At 35.5% G+C, this 21,566-nt stretch overlaps 1 protein-coding gene across 1 annotated transcript in view; it reads right to left on the bottom strand.

Moving 5' to 3' along the window:
- The window catches only part of MAP3K2 (mitogen-activated protein kinase kinase kinase 2), a 101,595-nt gene that overhangs the window by 39,319 nt on the left and 40,710 nt on the right, over positions 1-21,566 (bottom strand). Inside the window, exons 2-4 of the mRNA XM_030324278.2 lie at positions 5,393-5,461; positions 1,658-1,776; positions 988-1,028 (exon numbers count right to left, since the gene is read on the bottom strand). Coding sequence (XP_030180138.1) covers positions 988-1,028; positions 1,658-1,776; positions 5,393-5,399 — 167 coding nt within the window. The 5' untranslated portion in view covers positions 5,400-5,461. The remainder of the gene's footprint in view (positions 1-987; positions 1,029-1,657; positions 1,777-5,392; positions 5,462-21,566) is intronic.

The raw sequence follows: 21,566 nt of genomic DNA, 5'->3' as shown, positions 1-21,566 counted from the left end.
CTTTTTAATTCTAGTATTTTCTTCCTGTGTCTCAAAAGATTAGCCTATGCTGACCCTGGGAGCAAGCACCTAAGCTTGGAAATTACTATATTAGACTGTAGTATGGGGGAGGGACCATGTTTGTTCTGCTCACTTTATTCCTTTATGGTCCAATACTTACAGTACTTAATAAATAATGCTCAATGAATGGAAAGAATTGAGAAAATATCCATAAAAGAACAATAGGAAAAAAGCACGTTGGACAAGTGGATGGTATATGTGGTATATCCAATTTTGTTGACATCTCTGTATAAAACATTTTTACATCTTCAGGTTATATGACTCATGAGCCTGTTTAAAGCCCTTAAAATGGATGCTCTTTCACTAACTGGATTTAATGAGACACCAATAACAGAAGTGAAATCCCATCTTCTCTATCTCCTATTAGGCCTTGTTAACAATTTTGTTGTCAACCACCACCACCACCACCTCTACCACTGCACTAAGATACAGATACCCAATGGAAGGCTAGGCTTATCCCTCTGCTAATTAATTTACAGCCACCATTCCAATCATCTTCCTCAATGTTACTAATCAAATATATGTCATATGACTGAGGTCTCTTGAGAATAATCAAAATTATGAATGTTAAATCCATGTACATAAGCTTTATATAATATCTGAAGGGACAATACAATTATGATAAGGAGAAATATATTTGATTTCCACTGAGTAAAAATAAAAGGAAATAGTAATATTTAAAGGCTGTATTATCCAAGATTTTTTTATTTCCTAAAATAAAAACATTAATAATTGTTACTAAACTTTAGCCTAAATTTTGACAGACTCTATTTTAAGTCTAAGTACATGTTACACATTACCAAAGGACTATTCCATTCTCAATTTGTAAGCCATCAACTTTCACTAAAGTCCAGAAAAAACTTTTAATGGTTTTTATGACTTATTTGATTAAATCAATAAACTGGCATGTAGTGTTTCTTTGCTTACCTTTTCTCCCCTCTGTGTTCAAATTTAACTCGCACATCATTCTGTAATGAAATGATAAATCATTTCAGAGATCAGATAAAATTTCTACAATTTCTAGATATTTTTTCTTAGTCACTCATTTTTTTCCCCCTTAGTCACTCATTTAAAAAAAAAAAAGCAGGGGGAAAGGAGGTTTCATTTTCAGTGTGAACTCCAATCAATTCATAATGTCTGTCAAAGAGCTGAGTTGAGAACTGTGTTGCTGACTCTGGGCTGAAAGCAAAGAGCACCAAAATCTCTTAGTGATCATGCCTATGAGACCCTTGCTAAACCTATGAGAGGGAAATACAGAGCATTGGATTCCCACTTTTTGTGTTGGACATCTCAAACAAATTTGAGTTACAAAAATCAAAATGATGCTCATTTGTAAACAGAACAGACTATTTTAAATAAAAACAATTTGTTTATCTTAAGTGCTTTAAGAATGGATGAAATATCAGTATTAGAGGGCAGTTACTACATTCAATGAAAACTACAATTTTTAAAAATGCACACCCATTAGGAAAAATGTATGACAAAAAATATTTGATTCAAAAATGTAAAAGACAAACACTTTAAACAAACCCTCTATAAGATTAGGATATTCAAGGCAAATAATTCATACAATAAAAATATGTGTTTATTAGAATACCTGCTTTTTTGGTGATGACGATTTTGTTTTTCTGGTTTCCTGTAAAGATAATGCCGGTCTACTGGCTTTATGAAGAACAGCCAAATCTTGCATGATTGAGTTCAAAGCTTGCTGATCATCTAGGTATTTTTAAAATAATAGATGCAAAGAATCATAATTTCAATATGTATTTATCATAGACATCAAACACAAATTTGATCATGAAATTTAATGCAAAATGCGTTAATTTAACGCAAAAATGCATCTAGAACATTTTCAATGCCTATACTTCTATTATTTTGGTGAAATAAAATTTCCATTATTTAAAAACTGAATACAAGTAACATTAAAACTGCACTAGACTCAAGCACTAGCATCATACTAGATGTTTACACATGAGACATTTATAGACAAGATAAACTCATTCTGATTCTTCTAATAATGTAACATCCTAGTGTATGGGTGAAAACAGCCCCATCATGACAAATTACTTTCTGTGATTCCTAAATAAAACATCAATAGAATAGCTAAAATTTTAATTAAAGCTAGTAGGGAAAAAATAAATGACTTTCATCATTATTTGGCATTTATGTTCAAAGTACAGAATTCCTTTTAGAGATTTTCATCAGTATTTCAAGTCAGAAACAAAAGGCTTTATCTGTGAATAATAAATGACCTACTGATATTTGTAAGTACTTCCTCACCATAAAGTTCAACAAGACTATATTTAATAGGCTGCTTAAGGATCTCAGCCAGTAACGACTTAAAATGTAACAATGTAAGAAAAATGCATTCCTTTAAAAAAAAAAAAAAGGGGGTGAATCCATAAAACTGAGTGAAAGGATCATGAACTTTTAATTTCTTCCAAATAAATCAAAAATTTCTTTCTAAGACTGTAAGTCTGAGTCTCCTAGTAATACCAATTATATGCTCTCTGGGAAAGTTTGGAGATAATTGATTTTCACTAGTAAATCACTAGAATTAAACCAATTCTACTAATGATAATCAGCAAATAATCCATAAAGGAATTGAAGGACTTTTACAGATTACATTTTAAGATGTAAACATTTTGGTGAGCAATAATTTATGTTTCCAGAGTAGTAATAATTAAAACATGCTTTACCCTGTAAAGAGAAATCATTAAAAAGAATGTGGCAATTCAATGGCTTCATCAGCCTTTCAAACACACAAAATAGCTGACTTTCCTAATGTATTAATTTTTTATAATACTCAATATATTCTGCTCTATGAGACTGCTTGCATATTAAATTAAAATTAAAATTAAAATTAATGCTGCCAAAGGTTTTATCAGTAAATTCCAGGTTTAGAGAAAATTTTATAATCCTTCACAAAATATTCTTTGTAAAATACAATTTCATCACGTCACCTTAGCCAAACAGCAACTGAGCCAGCCAGGTATAATGTAATCACAAAGTGTGTTCTGTCCACAGGTCCAAGCCAGAACATGTCATTTATTGATAAAAATAAATCTGCCCTTAGGAAAAAAATAAGCTGAGAATGATCTCAACTGGAATAAAATATTCTCATGTAACCTTCTCGAGAAAGGTAAGCTCTTTAATCCTAACTGGATTTTTAAGTATTTAAGTAATACTTTTAAGTATTCGAGAGAGAAGAACTCGAAAACTTAAAAGTACATATATATGTTCTAATTATTTTCTTCATTAGAGAAAACTTAAACACTTGAATTTAGATATTTTCCCATGTTTAATATCACAATACCAAAATGAACAGATGCCTGGCTTAAATCTCTTATCATATTTACATATACTAATTTCCTTGTTTAAAAAAAATGAGTATGGGGGTGCCTGAGTGGCTCAGCTGGTTAAACATCTGACTTCAGCTCACTCAGGTCATGATCTCACAGTTCGTGAGTTTGAGCCCCACATTGGGCTCTGTGCTGACAGCTCAGAGCTTGGGGCCTGCTTCGGATTATGTGTGTCTCTCTCTCCCCCTCTTCCGTTCGCACTGTCTCTGTCTCCCAAAAAATGAATGAAGGTTAAGAAAAAAAATTTTTTTAATAAATAAAAGTAAAAAAAAAACAAGTACGGCTTCCTATCGTAGATGTAAAAAAGTAAGGAGGACCATTTGAATAAAAGTAACTTCTCAGTGAGATGACATGCAAATAAAGGGCAATTTAACTGAGTTCCTTCTTTTTCCGGCTTGAAGAAGAATCACATGATATACCTAAGTACCCAATAAGAAACTTACTTTGAGGACGCTGACAAGATGTAAACTAACAAATTCACAAAAGATCATGCAAAGTGGTGAACATCCACTATAAGCACTCTTGTAACAATTCTTAGGCTGCTTTACTCTATCAAGAATCTCTGTGGTGGTCATTGGTACTAGGCAGATATGACAGGTTATAAATTTCTTAAAGATCATGAGTTGATCAAACAGGCAATGAGGATGCCTACAGGAGGAGGCCAGAGTCTGACCAAAGGCACACAGATGAAGCAGTGGGTTTCTGACATGCTGAAAAGACATTTACCTGAACACAAAAACAAATTATTTGGGAAATAATTTCAATAAAATCTTTTATCAGAAAGGTTTAGATTCCTTCTATGCTTATTCATTATGCTTGTAAAATAACTACAGGAGAACATCCTCAATCTAAAATTCAAATACCTATGATTCATACTTTTAAATATTCAGTTTTCTGTGAATACCTTTGTATAAGTTTTTAAGCAATGACTATTCCTTGTGTTGTTGTTTACTATAGTGAAGTGTTATTTGAGAAGGATGGTACAACTGGATTTGATTAATACACAGCTCAGACTGCAAGTGAGAACAACCAAAATGAAAAGATGATAGGAGTTCAGTAAAAGATATCCAATTTGGAACTGGAGGTGAAGCTGGGCGGAGAATTTGGGCCACATGATGGCACTACACACATGGTTACAAAAAGAGAAATGAAGAGAAATTTAAAAAGCAGGAAGGTGAAGCTTCGGCTTACACACTTGCCACAAGGAGACACACTGAAAATGTACAGACCCTCCACTAAAGAACATTGACAAATTTAAGCTCTTTAGCCTATACTGTCACATACATGCATGTAAGAGTGAATAATAATGTTTGTTAAACAAGTGATAAGAAAAATGTGACAAAGATAAACATTAACAAGTATATGTCAGAATTAAGAAAATGGGATCAGTCTAGATTTAAAAACTTAGCTTCCAACTACTCAGTCCATTTTTTCCCCATTTAGGATGGGGTGGGTGCCATTTGGTCCATTTATTTCTAGTGTTTCCCTGTCCAATCCTTGCCTCACGTTGGAAACTTCAACAAGGGGAAAAGGGAAAAAAAAAAGTAAATAACCTATAACCCACTCCCATACTTTAGGAAAGCCTCCCTTGCCATTAACATTATGATACCACATTACATAGTTGGGTAGTTACAACAATTCATTCTTCAGCATTTATTCAATCTTTACAAGTCAGGTTTCCTTATCTAGTATTCTCTCTGGCCATTAGACTCTAAGTAAATCTCAATCCATTTAGTAGTTTATTTTGAATGTCCCTACTAAGATATCCTGCATGAAATGGTCATTCCAAATATGTAAGTTAACTGAAAAAGTGCTTTAATCTAAAATCTATTAAATACAAAACATTACAGAAGTCTATTACATCATAAAACTTCTTTATAAAAATGTTTGGTCATACACACAGAGAAAAATTTTTCTTCCCCATTTTATCCTTTAATTATAGATGAAAATTGCCTTTAGTCTGAACTCACCCATCATGGCAACCAGCTCAACAATTTGAAAATTAGGAAAATGGTTCTTCCATCAGCATTCTTTACTGCCTGGGGAGAAAAAAAGATAAACACATTTAATCGTTAAAAAAAAAAAAAAAAAATATATATATATATATATATACATGGCAAAAGGAACTCTGCAGATATGATAAATTAACAAATTTAAGATAAGAGGATTATCCTGGGTTATTTGGCTGGACCTAACATAATCACAGGGATCCTTATAAATAAACAATCAGCAGGAAAGTGTCAGAGTGGTACTGCAAAAGAATAGCTTGACCACTCATTGTTGGCTTTAAAGATGGAATGGGACAGCCATGAGCCAATGAATACAGGCAGCTGCTAGGATGTGGGAAAGGCAAGAAAAATGCATTTTTCTCTACAGCCTCCAGAAGAATGATAGCAATGCTGACACCTTGATTTTGGCCCAGTTAGACTCATTTTAGACTTCTGACTTCCCAAACTGTAAGATGATAAATTTATGTTGTTTTAAGCCACCAAATTTGTGGTAATCTATTATAGCAGTATGTAATGGAACACCCAGTTTCAAGAGCTTGCTAGAGAACTCAACAGACTCAGTGACACAGTAGTACTGACAGCTATAACTTACTATAGCAAAAGGGCACAAAGCAAAATAAGCTAAAGGAAAGGGCAAACGGGGCAAAGACCAGGGAAGGTGAGGGCTAGCTCCTAAGGATCTTTTTTAAATAAAGTCATAGGACACCTTTAATTCCCCCCAACCCCAGAAATCAGTTATGACAACACCAGGAAAAACTGGAAACTCTGCACTGAGGGTTTTTATTAGGGACTGATCAATACATACCCTCTGCCTAGCATACACCAAAATTCCTAACTCCCAGAAGAAAAGCAGCTATTCAGCACAAACTATACTGTTTGTATAAGCAGTTTAGGCACAGCGAGCATTCTTATCAGTTAGGCAGGTATGGACCCTGGTAAGTTCTCAGATGCTAGCCAAGGGTGGATCTTTTAAGCAGTTCTTTCTAAGGATATGCAGTGAGGCCTACCATGTTAACTCTTCTCCACAAGCAACAACAAGAAATACACAGGTTTAAAGAAACTGCACAAAGCAATAATATGAAGTGTTTTGTTGGGCACACAAGATACAATAATATAACTTGTATAACAGTAACAGCACAAAGGGGAAGAATGGTGTTATATAAAAGTGTTTGCATACCACAGTAATTAAGATGGTATCAACTCAAACTATAATGATTTTTTGGTTTTTGTTATTTTTTTTTAAGTTTATTTATTTTGAAAGAGAGAAGGAGAGAGAGAAAGCATGCAAGGGCAGGGGAGGGCAGGGGGGGTAGGGAGAGAGAATCCCAAGCAGGCTCCACACTGTCAGCACACAGCCTGATATAAGGCTTAATCCCATGAACTATGAGATCCTGACCTAAACTGAGATCAAGAATAAGATGCTTAATCCACTGAGCTACCCAGGTGCCCCCAAACTACATTGTTTTAAGTTATTAATTTTAATATCCAGAGCAACTGGTAAAAATAAACTTTATAAAAGCGGCAAAAGAAATAAAATTAAATTAGCATACTAGAAAATATCTAACACAAAAGAAAGCAGTAATAGAAAAATGTGGTACAAAATGGATACAACACATAAAACACAAATATAAACAAAGTAGCAGATGTAATTCTACTCATATGTAATTACATTAAATATAAGTGGAATGAACAAACCATTTAAAGGATAGAGATTCACAGAGTAGATTAAAAAAACATGATCAGGTGGGACGCCTGGGTGGCTCAGTCAGTTGAGCATCTAACTTCAGCTCAGGTCATGATCTTACAGTTCGTGAGTTTGAGCCCTGCATCGGGCTCTGTACTGACAGCTCAGAGGCTGAAGCCTGCTTCAGATTCTGTGTCTCCCTCTCTCTCTGTCCCTCCCAGCTTGTACTCTGTCTCTCTCTCTAAAATAAACATTAAAAAAATTAAAAAGGAAAGAGAAAAGAGAAGAGAAGAGAAGAGAAGAGAAGAGAAGAGAAGAGAAAAGAAAAGAAAAGAAAAGAAAAGAAAAGAAAAGAAAAGAAAAGAAAAGAAAAGAAAAAACATGATCGGGGCAGGGCGCCTGGGTGGCTCAGTCGGTTAAGTGTCAACTCTTGGTTTCAGCTCAGGTCATGATCTCATGGTTTTGTGAGTTGGAACCCCATGTTGGGATCTGTGCTGGCAGTGCAGAGCTTGCTTGAGATTCTCTCTCTCCCTCTCTCTCTGCCCCTCCCCCATCAGCACTAACATATAAATAAACTTAAAAAAAATAATAACATGATCCAACCATATGCTGGCCACAACTTTAGATTCAAAGACAAAACTGAAAGTAAAAAGATGGAAAAAGATATACCACGCAAGCAGTAGTCAGAAAAGATCTACAGTGCTATACTAATAGAAGACAAAAGAGAATACAAAAATTGTTAGAGACAAAGGAGAACACTTATAATGAAAACATGGCCAGTTCATCAATTATAATTACTATAATATAGTATGTACTATATTATAGTAATTATAAATATGTATGCACGTAACAATAAACTCAATATACAGGAAGAAGAAAATTACAGAATTGAAAGGAGAAATAGATCATTCAAAAATAATTGCTGCAGATTTCAATGCCCAATTTTCAACAATAGATAAACAGAAAAATCAGTGAGAAAACAAGATTTGAATAACACTATAAAACTTCCACAGAAACTCAACCCCAAAACACATTCTTCAGAAATGCACACAGAACCTTTTTGCAAAACACACCATGTTAGTCAATAAAACTAATCTCAGTAAGTATAAATGGACTGAAGTTATATGAAGTCTGTTCCCTGACAACAATGCAATGAAATCAGAAACAGAAGGAAATTTGGGAAATTCACAAATATGTGAAAATAAAACACCACACTCCTTAAGAATCAATGGATCAAAAAAGAAATCATGAGGAAATTAGAAAATGCTTTGAGATAAATGCAAATGAAAACAAAATATACTGACACTTACTAGATGCTCCTGAAGTACAACTTAGAGATAAATTTCTAACTGTAAATGTTCATATTGAAAATGAGAAGGATCTCAAATTAGTAACCTAAACTTCTACCTTAAGACCCTAGAGAAAGAAGAGCATTTGAAACCCAAACAAGCAGAAGGAAAGAAACAATAAGGATTAGAGTGGAAAATTAGCAAACATTTAGCTAGACTACCCAAGAAAAAAAAAAGACACAAATAACTAAACTGAGGTATTAAAGATAGAGCATTATTACCAACCTTACAGAAATGAAAAGAATAAGATAATACTATGAACAACTGTATTTCCAATAAATTGGGTCACCTGGATGACACAAATTACTAGAAACTACCTAAACCAACTCAAGAAGGATCTGAATTCAATATAAAAATTAATGAGATTGAATTAGAAATGAAAATCTTTCTGCAAATAAAAGTCCAAACCACATGCCTTCAAACATTTAAGAAAAAAACTACCACTATTAAAAGAGAGAGAACTAGAGAAAGAGAGAACTGAAGCCAGTATTACTGATTACTGATAAACCAGACAAAAACATTACAAGACAACTAGATCCCCAAGTGAACAGGTATAAAAATCCTCAAGAAAATACTAGCAAACCTAATCCAGAACATTAAAAAAAGGGGGGGGGGGAATTACACACTGCAAACATGTGGGATATATTCCACAAAAGGTAGGGTTCAGCATACAAAAATCAATGTAATAAATAACATTAAAAAAGGACCAAAACATCATCTCAATAGACACAGAAAATGCATCTGCCAAAATCTAACTACCTTAAATACTTGAAAGACTAGAAAGATAAGGGAATTCCATCAAGGTGATAAAGGTCATCCATGAAAAACCCCACAGCTAACATCATACTTAATGGCGAAAGACCAGATGCATGCCCCCTTAAGATTAGAAACAGATGGCCAGTCTTACTACTCCTTTTTAATACTGTACTGGATACAGGACTAAAAGCACTCCTGTTTTTATAGAAAAACAAATAACACATAATTTTACTCATATGTGGAAGTTAATAAGCAAAACAAATGAACAAAGGAAAAAAAGAGAGACAAACAAAAAACAGACTACAGAGAACAAACAGATGGTTACCAGAGGGGAAGTGGGAGGGGATGGATGAAACAGGTGAAGGGAACTAAGAGTACACTTTAAATTCTTTTTTTTTAATGTTTATTTATTTGTTTTTGAGAGAGAGTGTGCAAGTGGGGGAGGGACAGAGAAAGAGGGAGAGAGAGAATCCCCAGCAGGCTCTGCACTATCAGCACAGAGCCAGACATGGGGCTTGAACTCACAAACTGTGAGATCATGATCTGAGCGGAAATCAAGAGTCAGATGCTTAAGCAAATGAGCCACCAAGGCACCCCAAGAGTATACTTCTCTTGATAAGCAAAGAAATATACAGAATTGTTCAATCATTACACCGTACACCTGAAACTCATTTAACACTGCATGTTAACTATACTGGAACTTAAATAAGATTTTTTAAAAGTCACATAAAAAAATAAAATAAATTCCATTTATAGTATCAAAAAGAATAAATTACTTAGGAATATACTTAAGAAAAATAAGTCTTGTATACACTGAAAACTATAAAACATTATTGAAAAAAATTGAAGATCTAAATGTATGGAAAGGCATCCCATGGTCATAGATGAAAGACAATATTGTTAAGATGGGAATATTCCCAAAGTGATCTACAGATTCCACGCAATCTGTATCAAAATTCCATTGGCCTTTTTTTTTTTTTTTTGCAGAAATAGAAAAGCTAATTCTTTTTAAAAAAATTTTTTTAATGTTTATTTATTTTTGAGAGAGAGAGACAGACAGAGGGTGAGAAGGGGAAGGGCAGAGAGAGAGGCAGACACAGAATCCAAAGCAGGCTTCAGGCTCTGAGCTGTCAGCACAGAGCCCAACATCGGACTTGAACTCACAAACCGCAAGATCATTACCTGAGCGGGAGTCAGACACTTAACTGAGCCACCCAGGCGCCCCCAGAAAAGCTGATCCCTAAATTTGTACAATCCCCAGAAAAGCTGATCCTTAAATTTGGAAGTACAAGAGGCCCTGAAGAGCCAAAACAATATTGCAAAAGAAAAACAAAGTTAGAATATTCACACACTCTGATTTCAAAGCTTACTACAAAGCTATAGCAATCAAAACAATGGTAATACTGACATAAGAATAGAGACTGGTGGAATAGAACTGAATCCAGAAATAAACCCAAACATCTACAGTCAAATGATTTTTGACAAGGTTGCCAAGATAACAGTGAAAGAACAGTCTTTATAAAAAAATTTTTTTAATGTTTATTTTTGACAGAGAGAGAGAGAGACAGAGATAGAGCATGAGTGGGGGAGGGGCAGAGAGAGAGGGAGGCACAGAATCCGAAGCAGGCTCCAGGCTCTGAGCTGTCAGCACAGAGCCCAATGCGGGGCTCGAACTCACAGACCGCGAGATCACGACCTGAGCCAAAGTCGGACGCTCAACTGACTGAGCCACCCAGTTCTGGCAGTTCACTGGCACTGAACAACTGGATATCCACACGCCAAAGCCTTAAGTTGGACTCCCACCTCATATAGTATGCAAAAAATTAATTCAAAATCGATCAAATACATAAATGTAAAAGCTAAATCCAAAAAAACTCTCAGAAGGGAACAAAGGTATAAATTTTCATGACCTTGGATTAGGCAATAGTTTCTTAAATGTGACCCTACAAGCACAAGCAACAAATGGACTTCCTCAAAATTAAACATTTTTGTGCATCAAAGGACACTCTCAAGATAGTGAAAAGACAACTCACAGACTGGGAGAAAATATTTGCTAATTATATACTTGATAAGGGTCTAGGATACAAAATATATAAGGTCTCTATAATAAAACAACTAACCCAATTATAAAATGGGCAACAGATTTCAAAAGACATTTCTCCCAGATATAAAATGGCCAATAAGCACTTGAGAAGATGCTTAATATTAACAGTCATCAGGGAAATGCAAATCAAAACCACAATGGCATCCTACTAATTCACACCCAGTAGTATGGCTATAACCAAAATGACAGACAATGACAAGTGTTGGTGAAAATGTGGAAACACTGAAACTATATGAATCACTATTTCAATTCTTAGGTATATATCCAAGAATACTAAAAACATATAACCACACAAAAACGTTTACACTAATATTCAATGCAGCATTACTTAGAAGAGACAAAAAGATAATATAATTTACTCAAGATCATAAAGCTGGGCAAAGTTAGGACCCGAATACCCACTTCTTATTTCTCACTTAAACTTTCTAGAATACTATGTGTCACTCCAGTTCACCTTTCAAGAAAATGGCTAGCATAGGAAATTCTCCTACCATACATATAGACACAGAGAATGTCATAAAATGGTCGAGAAGAATTTATTCAGTATATTGTCTTTCTACAAATTTAAATTCTCAACTGCCTTTTTCAATTTTTAAATTAAAATGTTGAAGACAAATCTTGACTAACCTCCAAAATAAAGTATTCTGAACACAAAATTTTTTCCATTTAAATCAATAACATCTCTTTCAGGAAAAACAGTTAATTCCCCAAACCACAAATTAAATAAAAAAGGCATCAGTCTAATGGAAAAGCAGTTCAAGGCTGCATTTATAAACACAACTATGGGGATGCCTGGGTGGCTCAGTATGTTAAGCATCCTACTCTTAATTTCTGCTCAAGTCATGATCTCATGGTTTGTGGGTTCAAGCCCTGCTTCAGGCTCTGCACTGAGAGCGAGGAGCCTACTTGGGATTCTTTCTCTCCCTCTCTCTCTCTCTACCCCTCCCCTGCTCACACTCTCTCTCCCAAATAAATAAAACAGTCAATAAATAAACAAACAGTTCAGTACTTTTACCAATATTCTGAGGTTGAAATTGGCAAAAACATCAAAATATATAAAATTAAAGGTACAAGTTAGTAGGAAAAGTTAAACAAAGGTGAATCACATCTGTACCTGAAAGTTCTTATCTACAACCTATTTTAATTTTTGTCATTTTGACATTTATTACCATAGACTGATTTTGCCAGCTTTTCATATTAATTCACAGAAGACATACGCTTTTGTATTTATTTTCATTCAATATCTGTTACAGCTCTGAGATTCTTCCACATCATCTGTATGAGTATTTTGCTCATTTTCATTGCTGTGTAATACTCCATTATGTGACTATATCTCAATTAATTCACCTACTCTACTATTGATGGACATAAAAGTTTCCAGTTTTTGACTATTACAAACATAGGCTCTACAAACCTCCTTGAACATAACTTTTAGTGAACATAAACACATATTTCTGTTGGATATATACCAACAGAAGGAATTGCTAGGTCACTAAGACACACACATAGTTAACTTTAGCATATATGGCCAAACACTTTCTTAGAGTAGCTGTCAATCTATATCCTCCCACCAGCAACGTATGAGAGTTCCAGTTCTTCCACCTCCTCACCAACCCTATTAGTCATTCTGGTGACGATGTAATATCTCACTAGTTTTAATTTATACTTACCTCATGGCCAATAATGTTGAGTATCATTTCAGAATGGCATAATGAATTTAAAAAGCATGATCCTATTATACAGCGTCTATAAGATCTAAGGACATGATAGGCTAAAAGTAAAAGGACAGAAAGATATCCCATGCAAATAGTAACCAGGAGAGAGCTAGAGTGGCTACACTAATATCAGACAAAACAGACTAGAAGTCAAAACTGTTATAAGACACAAAAAAGACATTAAATATTGAGAAAATGGTCAATTCATTAAGAAGATATAACAATTATAAACATACATACACCAAACAGCAGAGCTCCAAAATATATGAAGCACGAACAGAATTAAAAAAGAGAAATACATACCTACACAGTAACAATAGAAAACTCAATACCCCACTTTCAATAACAGAGCAACCATTCAGATCAGTAAGGAAATACAGGACTTGAACACTATAGGCCAACTGGACCTACCAGACCGATACAGAACACTCAATCCAAAAACAGTACAATACATAGTCTTCTCAAGTCCACATGGAACATTTTTCTGAATAGATCATATGTTAGGCCACACACAAAAAAAATCTTAATAATTTAGTAAGATTAAAATCAGACAAAGTATTTTTCCAATCATAGTGGAATGAAACTAGAAATTAACAGCAAAAGGAAAACTGGAAAAGTCATAAAGAAGTGGCAATCATACAGTAAATTCTTAACCAATGTTTCAAAGAAGAAATCACAAGGGAAATTAGAAAATATCTTGAAAAAGATGAAAATGAAAACACAACACACCAAAACTCATAGGATATGGCAAAAACAATGCTAAGAGAAATTTAGAGCTATAAATATTTATGTCAAAAAAAATTTCAAAACAACCTAACTCTACATCTTAATTAGTAAAGCAAAAACAAACTAAGCCAAAAGCTTACAGAAGGAAAGAAATAATAAAGGTTAGACCACAGATTAAAGAGAGAAGAGAAAAACAATAAAGAAAATCAATAAGACCAAGAGCTGGCTCTTTGAAAAGATAAACCATTAGTTAGAATAAGAAAAACAGAAAAGATTGAAATAAATTAAAATCAGAAAGAGAACATTACAGGAATAAAAAGGACCATATCAGAGCAGCATGAACAACTGCATATGAAAAACTATATAACAGAGGTGAAATGGAAAAATTTCTAGAAACATAAAACCTACCAAGAATGAATAATGATTAGGAAATCTAAACAGACCTATGATTAGTAAAGATAATGAACCAGTAATCATAAAGTTCCTGACAAGAAAAGCCCAGGACCAGATGGTTGCACTAATGAATTTTATCAAACATCGACACATGGTTTCTTCTGAAACAATTCTTCCAAATTCTGAAACATTCCAAAAAAATTGAAGAGTAAGGACCATTTCCTAACTCATTGGACGAGGACAACATTACCCTAATACCAAAGCCAAACAAAGACATTTAAAAGAAAACTATTGGACAATTATCTCTTATGAATATTGATGCAAAATTCCTCAACAAAGTACTAGCAGACCAAATTCAGCAGCATATTAAAAGGATTATACACCATAACACAGTGGGATTTGTTGCTGAAAGGCAAAGATAGTTCAATATATGAAAAAATCAATGTAACAGGTCACATTAGCATAATGAAGAGGGCAAAAAACACAAGATACACTCAATTGATGCAGAAAAAGCATCTGACAAAATTCAATACCCTTTCATGATAAAAAACACTCAACAAACTACCAATAGGAGGAAACTTCCTAAACGCAATAAAGAGCATATAAGAAAAGCCTACACCTAACATCACACTTACTGATGAAAGACTTTTCCTCTAAGATTTACCATCTTCAGATTAGGAACAAGACATAAATGCCCACTTTGCCACCTCAGTTCAACACAATACTGGAAGTTCCAGTGAGAGCAATTAGGCAAGAAAATAAATGATGAGCATCCAGATAGGAATGAAAGAAGTAAAATATCTCTGTTTGAGATGACACGATCTTATATATAGAAATGTCTAAAGATTACACACATACAAACAAATTCACCAAAGTTGCAGGATACAAAATCAATACACAAAAATCAGTTACATCTCATTACATAATGAATAATCTGAAAATGAAATTAAGAAAATAATTCCACTTACAACAGCATCAAAAAGAGTAAGATATCTCGGAATTAACCTAACCAAAGAGGTGAAAAACCTGTACAATGATACACTGCCAGAAACGCTGCCAAAAGAAATTTAAAATATATAAATAAATGGAAACATATCCCATGCTCATGGATTAGAAGACTTAACACCATTAATATGTTGATACTACGAAAGTGACCTACAGATTCAATGCAATCCTTATCAAAATCTCCATGACATTTTTTGCAGAAAAGAAAAATCCACCCAAAAGCTCATATAGAAATCTCAAGGAACTCCAAATAACCAAAGCAATCCTGAAAAAGAACAAACCAGAGAATGTACACTTTCTGATTTCAAAACTTACTACAAAGTTACAGTAATTAAAACAGTGTGGTACTGGGGCGCCTGGGTGGCGCAGTCGGTTAAGCGTCCGACTTCAGCCAGGTCACGATCTCACGGTCCGTGAGTTCAAGCCCCGCGTCAGGCTCTGGGCTGATGGCTCGGAGCCTGGAGCCTGTTTCCGATTCTGTGTCTCCCTCTCTCTCTGCCCCTCCCCCGTTCATGCTCTGTCTCTCTCTGTCCCAAAAATAAATAAACGTTGGAAAAAAAAAAAAATTTAAAAAAAAATAAAACAGTGTGGTACTGGTGTAAAAGACACACAGACCAATGAAAAAGAGTCCAGAATTAATCCCTTGCATATATATGGTCAAATGATTTTTGACAAGGATGACAAGACTATTTAATAGAGAAGGACAGTTTTGTAAACATATGGTGATGGGAAAACTGGATATCCTTATGCAAAAAAATGTAGACTGAACCTTACACCAAACACAAAAATTACCTCAAAATAGATCACAAACCTAAATGTAATAGTGAAAACCATAAAACTCTTCAAAGAAAATAGAAAGGAGAAGCTTCATGACATAGAATTTTTGCAACAATGCCTTAGATGTGACACCAAAAGCACTGTCAACAAAAAGATAGATTAATTGGAGTTCATCAAAATTTAAAACTTCTCATGGATGAACCTGGAAGGTATTATGTTAAGTAACATAATCCAGTCATGTAGAATACTACACGATTCTATTTTTATAAGGTATCTAAAACAGTCAAATTCATAGAAGCAGAGAATAAAATAGTGGTTTCCAACGACTGATAGGTGGGAAAAATGGGAAGTTGTTATTAAATGGGTATAAAGTGTCAGTTATTCTACACGCCTACGTTCTAGAGATCTGTTGTACAACACAGTTCCTATAGCTAATGATATGGTATTATACCCTTAAGTATTCCTTCCACTACCAAAGAAAGGAGACATAAGGAATCTTTGGAAAGTGCTGGATATGTCTATCACCTTAATTGTGGTAGTAGCACGGGTACCTGTATATGTCCAAACTAATAAAATTATACAACACAAATAGTTTTTTTATATCAATTATACCTCATTAAAGCAGTTAAAAAATTTTAAAACTTCTGTGCATCAAAAGACACAGTCAACAATTAAAAGGCAATCCACAGAATGGGAGAAAATATTTAAAAATCATTGATCTGAGAAGAGGTTAATGTCCAGAATAAATTCTCACAATTCAACAACAAAAAACAAATAATGTGATTAAAAAATGAGCACAACAGGGCGCCTGGGTGGCTCAGTCGGTTAAGTGTCTGACTTTGCTCAGGTCATGATCTTGCGGTCTGTGAATTCAAGCCCCACGTCAGGCTCTGTGCTGACGGCTCAGAGCCTAGAGCCTGCTTCAGATTCTGTCTCCCTCTCTCTCTGCCCCTTCCCTGCTCATGCTGTCTCTGTCTCAAAAATAAACACTAAATAAATAAATAAATAAATAAATAATAAAAAATAAAAAAATAAAAATGAGCACAAGACTTGAATAGACATTTCTCCAAAGATGATATAAAAATGGCCAATAGAATATGAAAAGATGCTTAACATCACAAATCATTAGGGAAATAAATTCCAACTAAAACCATAATGAAATACCATATCACACCCATTACGATAACTACTATCAAGGGGCACCTGGGTGGCTCAGTTAGTTCAGCATCCAACTCTTGATTTTGGTGCAGGTCATGATCCCAGAGTCATGAGGCCACAGGATCAAGCCAAGACCCGCATCTGCCTCTGGGCTGACAGTGCAGACCCTGCTTAGGATTTGCTCTCTCCCTCTCTCTCTGTCCCTCCTCTGCTTGCATGTGGATGTGGTGCACATATTCTTTCTCCTTAAAATAAACAAATAAACTTAAAGCAAAACATAATAAAGGTTGGCAAAGATGTGAAGTAATTGAAACTCTTCTGCACTACTGGTGGGAATGTAAAATGGTGCAGTCACTTAGAAAAACATTATGGCAGTTCTTCAAAAAATAAAAAATTAAGGGGCACCTAGGTGGCTTAGTCAATTCAGCATCCAAATCTGGATTTTGGCTCAGGTCATGATCTCACAGTTCGTGACGATGAGCTCCACATCGGGCTCTGTGCTGATAGAGCAGATCCTGCTTGGGATTCATTCTCTCTCGCTCACTCACTCTCTCTCTCTCTCTCTCCCTTCCTTCCCTCTCCCTCTCTCCCTCCTTCACTCTCTCAAAAATAAATCAACTTCCCTATCAAAATAACACCAACATTCTTCACAGAGCTAGTACAATCCTAAAATTTGTATGGAACCAGAAAAGACTCTGAATAGCCAAAGCAATCCTGAGAAAGAAAACTAAAGCTGGGGGCATCACCATCCTGGACCTCAAGATGTATTACAAAGCTGTAATGATCGACACAGTATGGCACTGGCACAAGAACAGACACTCACATCAATGGAACAGAATAGAGAATCCAGAAATGGACCCACAAACATATGGGCAGCTAATCTTTCACAAAGCAGGAAAGAATATCCAATGGAATAAAAACAGTCTCTTCAGCAAGTGGTGCTGGGAAAACTGGACAGCGACATGCAGAAAAACGAATCTGGACCACTTTCTTACACCATACACAAAAATAAACTCAAAATGTATGAAAGACCTAAATGTAAGACAGGAAGCCATCAAAATCCCTAGGGGAAAGCAGACAAAACCTCTTTGATCTTGGCCACAGCAACTTCTTACTCAACATGTCTCTGGAAGCAAGAGAAACAAAAGCAAAAATGAACTACTGGGACCTCATCAAAAATAAAAAGCTTCTGCACAGCGAAGGAAACAATCAGCAAAACTAAAAGGCAACTGACAGAATGGGAGAAGATATTTGCAGACAACATATCAGATAAAGGGTTAGTATCCAAAATCTACAAAGAACTTATCAGGGGTGCCTGGGTGGCTCAGTCAGTTGAGTCTCCAACTTTGGCTCAGGTCATGATCTCATGGTTTGTGGGTTCAAGCTCCATGTTGGGCTCTGTGCTGACAGCTCAGAGCCTGGAGCCTGCTTCGGATTCTGTGTCTCCCTCTCTCTCTGACCCTCCCCCATTCATGTTCTGTCTGTCTCTTTCTCAAAGATAAATAAACATTAAAAAAAAAAAAAAGAACTTATCAAACTCAACACCCAAAAAACAAATAATCCAGTGAAGAAATGGGCAAAAGACATGAATAGACACTTCTCCAAAGAAGACATCCAGATGCCAACAGGCATATGAAAATGCTCAACATCACTCATCATCAGGGAAATACACATCAAAACCACAATGAGATACCACCTTACACCTGTCAGAATGGCTAACATTAACAACTCAGGCAACAACAGATGTTGGCGAGGATGCGGAGAAAGAGGCTCTCTTTTGCACTGCTGGTGGGAATGCAAACTGGTGCAATCACTCTGGACAACAGTATGGAGGTTCCTCAAAAAATTAAAAATAGAACTACCCTACGACCCAGCAACTGCACTACTAGGTTATTTATCCAAGGGATACAGGTATGCTGCTACGAAAGGACACATGCACCCCAATGTTTATAGCAGCACTATCAATAATAGCCAAAGTATGGAAAGAGCCCAAATGTCCATCAATGGATGAATGGATAAAGATGTGGTATATACACACAATGGAGTATTACTTGGCAATCAAAAAGAGTGAAATCTTGCCATTTGCAACAACACGGATGGAACTAGAGGGTATTATGCTAAGCGAAGTCAGTCAGTCAGAGAAGGACAAATATCATATGACTTCACTCAAATGAGGACTTTAAGAGACAAAACAGATAAACATAAGGGAAGGGAAACAAAAATAATATAAAAAACAAGGAGGGGAACAAAACATAAGAGACTCTTAAATACAGAGAACAAACTGAGGGTTGCTGGAGGGGTTGTGGGTAGTGGGATGGAATAAATGGATAAGGGGCATTAAGGAAGACACTTGGAATGAGCAGTGGGTGTTATACATAGGGGATTAATCACTGGAGTCTACTCCTTAAATCATTATTGCACTATATTCTAACTAACTTGGATGTAAACTAAAAAAAAATAAGTAAATAAACTTAAAAGAATTTAAAAATTAAGTTACCATATTATTTAGCAATTTCACTCCCACAAATCCAGAAATTAACTTCTGGGTATATGCCCAAAAGAATTGAAAGTGGGGACTCAAACAGGTATTTGTATACCCACATTCACATAAGAGCATTATTCACATGAGGCAAAAAGTAAAAGCAACTCAAGTGCCTAGAGGCAGATGAATGGATAAATAAAACATGGTATATACATACAAGGAATATGATTCAGCAGTTTAAAAAAAAGATTTTGACATATGCTATAACTTGGATGAAATTTAAGGACATTTTGCTAAGTGAAATAATCCAGCCAACAAAAAAGTATAATTCTACTTATAAAAGGTACCTAGAAAAGTCCAATTCATAGAGACAAAGTAGAAGGTGGTTGCCAGGGACTGGGGGAAAAGGAGGAGTTGTTGCTTAATGGGTATGCAGTTGTAGCTTTACAATATAAGAAGAGGCCAGCAGATGGCTAATGGTGATAACTGCATGACAATGCAAATGTACTTAATGTCACTTAACTGTGCACTTAAAAATAATTAAAATGGTAAATTTTATAACAATTCTAAAAATACAAAAAAAAAAACCCTCACTTTTTGCAAAATCCAAACAAGACAAATCTAGAATTTACCGACACTACATACACTGTGCTTTACTTCAAGTACAACCATTTACTTTTAAAATATAGGTGTTCTTGGGGCGCCTGGGTGGCGCAGTCGGTTAAGCGTCCGACTTCAGCCAGGTCACGATCTCGCGGTCCGTGAGTTCGAGCCCCGCGTCGGGCTCTGGGCTGATGGCTCAGAGCCTGGAGCCTGTTTCCGATTCTGTGTCTCCCTCTCTCTCTGCCCCTGCCCCGTTCATGCTCTGTCTCTCTCTGTCCCAAAAATAAATAAACGTTGAAAAAAAAAAATTTAAAAAAAAAAATAAATAAATAAAATAAAATAAAATATAGGTGTTCTTCACTTTGTCCTTTACGTGATCTACAGCTGACCCTTGAACAACATGGGGCTATGGGCACTGACCCCTCCCCATGCAGTCAAAAATCTGTGTTATAACTTTTGGCTCCCTAAAAACTACTAATAGCCTACTGTTGACTAGAGAAGCCTTACCAATAACATGAACAGTAGATTAACACATATTTTGTATGTTACATACACTATATGTTATATTCTTATAATAAAGTAAGCCAGAGAAAAGAAAAAGTCAGAAAGGGGGCGCCTGGGTGGTTCAGTCGGTTGAGGGTCTGACTCTTGATTTTGGCTCAGGTCATGATCCCAGGGTAATGGGATCTAGCCTGGAGTCAGGTTCCACGCTAAGCGTGAAGCCTGCTTGAGATTCATTCATTCTCTCTCTCTCTCTCTCTCTCTCTCTCTTTCTCTCTCTCTCTCTCTCTCTCTTTCTTTCTGCCCCTCTTCCCTGCTCATGTGCTCTCGCTCTCTCTCAAATAAAAAAATAAACAAAAATGACAATAATAAAAAAAGAAAATCATAAGGAAAATACATTTACAGTACTGTATGGAAAAAAATCCACCTATAAGTAGATTCATGTAGTTCAAACTCATGATGTTCAAGAGTCATCTACATTGTACATACTTCCACTTCATGTGCTTTAAGGACCACCACTTAACTGGGGTGCCTGGGTGACTTAGTTAAGCATCCAACTTGCTTTCAGTTCAGATCATGATCTCATGGTTTGAGTTTGAGCCCCACGTGGGGCTCTGTGCTGTCAGCACAGAGCCTACTTGGGATTCTATCTCCCTCTTTCTCTGCCCCTCCCCTACTCGCACACACATGCGCACGCTTTCTTTCTCTCCCTCAAAAATAAACATTAAAAAATTTTCTAAAAAGGACAGCCACTTCATAATTTCTAAAAAGAAAACTTTAGTGTCTGCCTACTATGTGTCATGTATACAGTAGTAAAGAAAACAAAGTCCTTGTACTCTTGGGCTTATACTTTAATGACAAAGATATACAAGTAACTACAAA

The sequence above is a fragment of the Lynx canadensis genome, chromosome C1 (assembly GCF_007474595.2).
Source record: "Lynx canadensis isolate LIC74 chromosome C1, mLynCan4.pri.v2, whole genome shotgun sequence".
Taxonomy (NCBI): Eukaryota; Metazoa; Chordata; class Mammalia; order Carnivora; family Felidae; genus Lynx; species Lynx canadensis.
The sequence above is the reverse complement of the archived record's forward strand: the minus strand, read 5'-3'. Positions and strand labels throughout refer to the sequence as shown.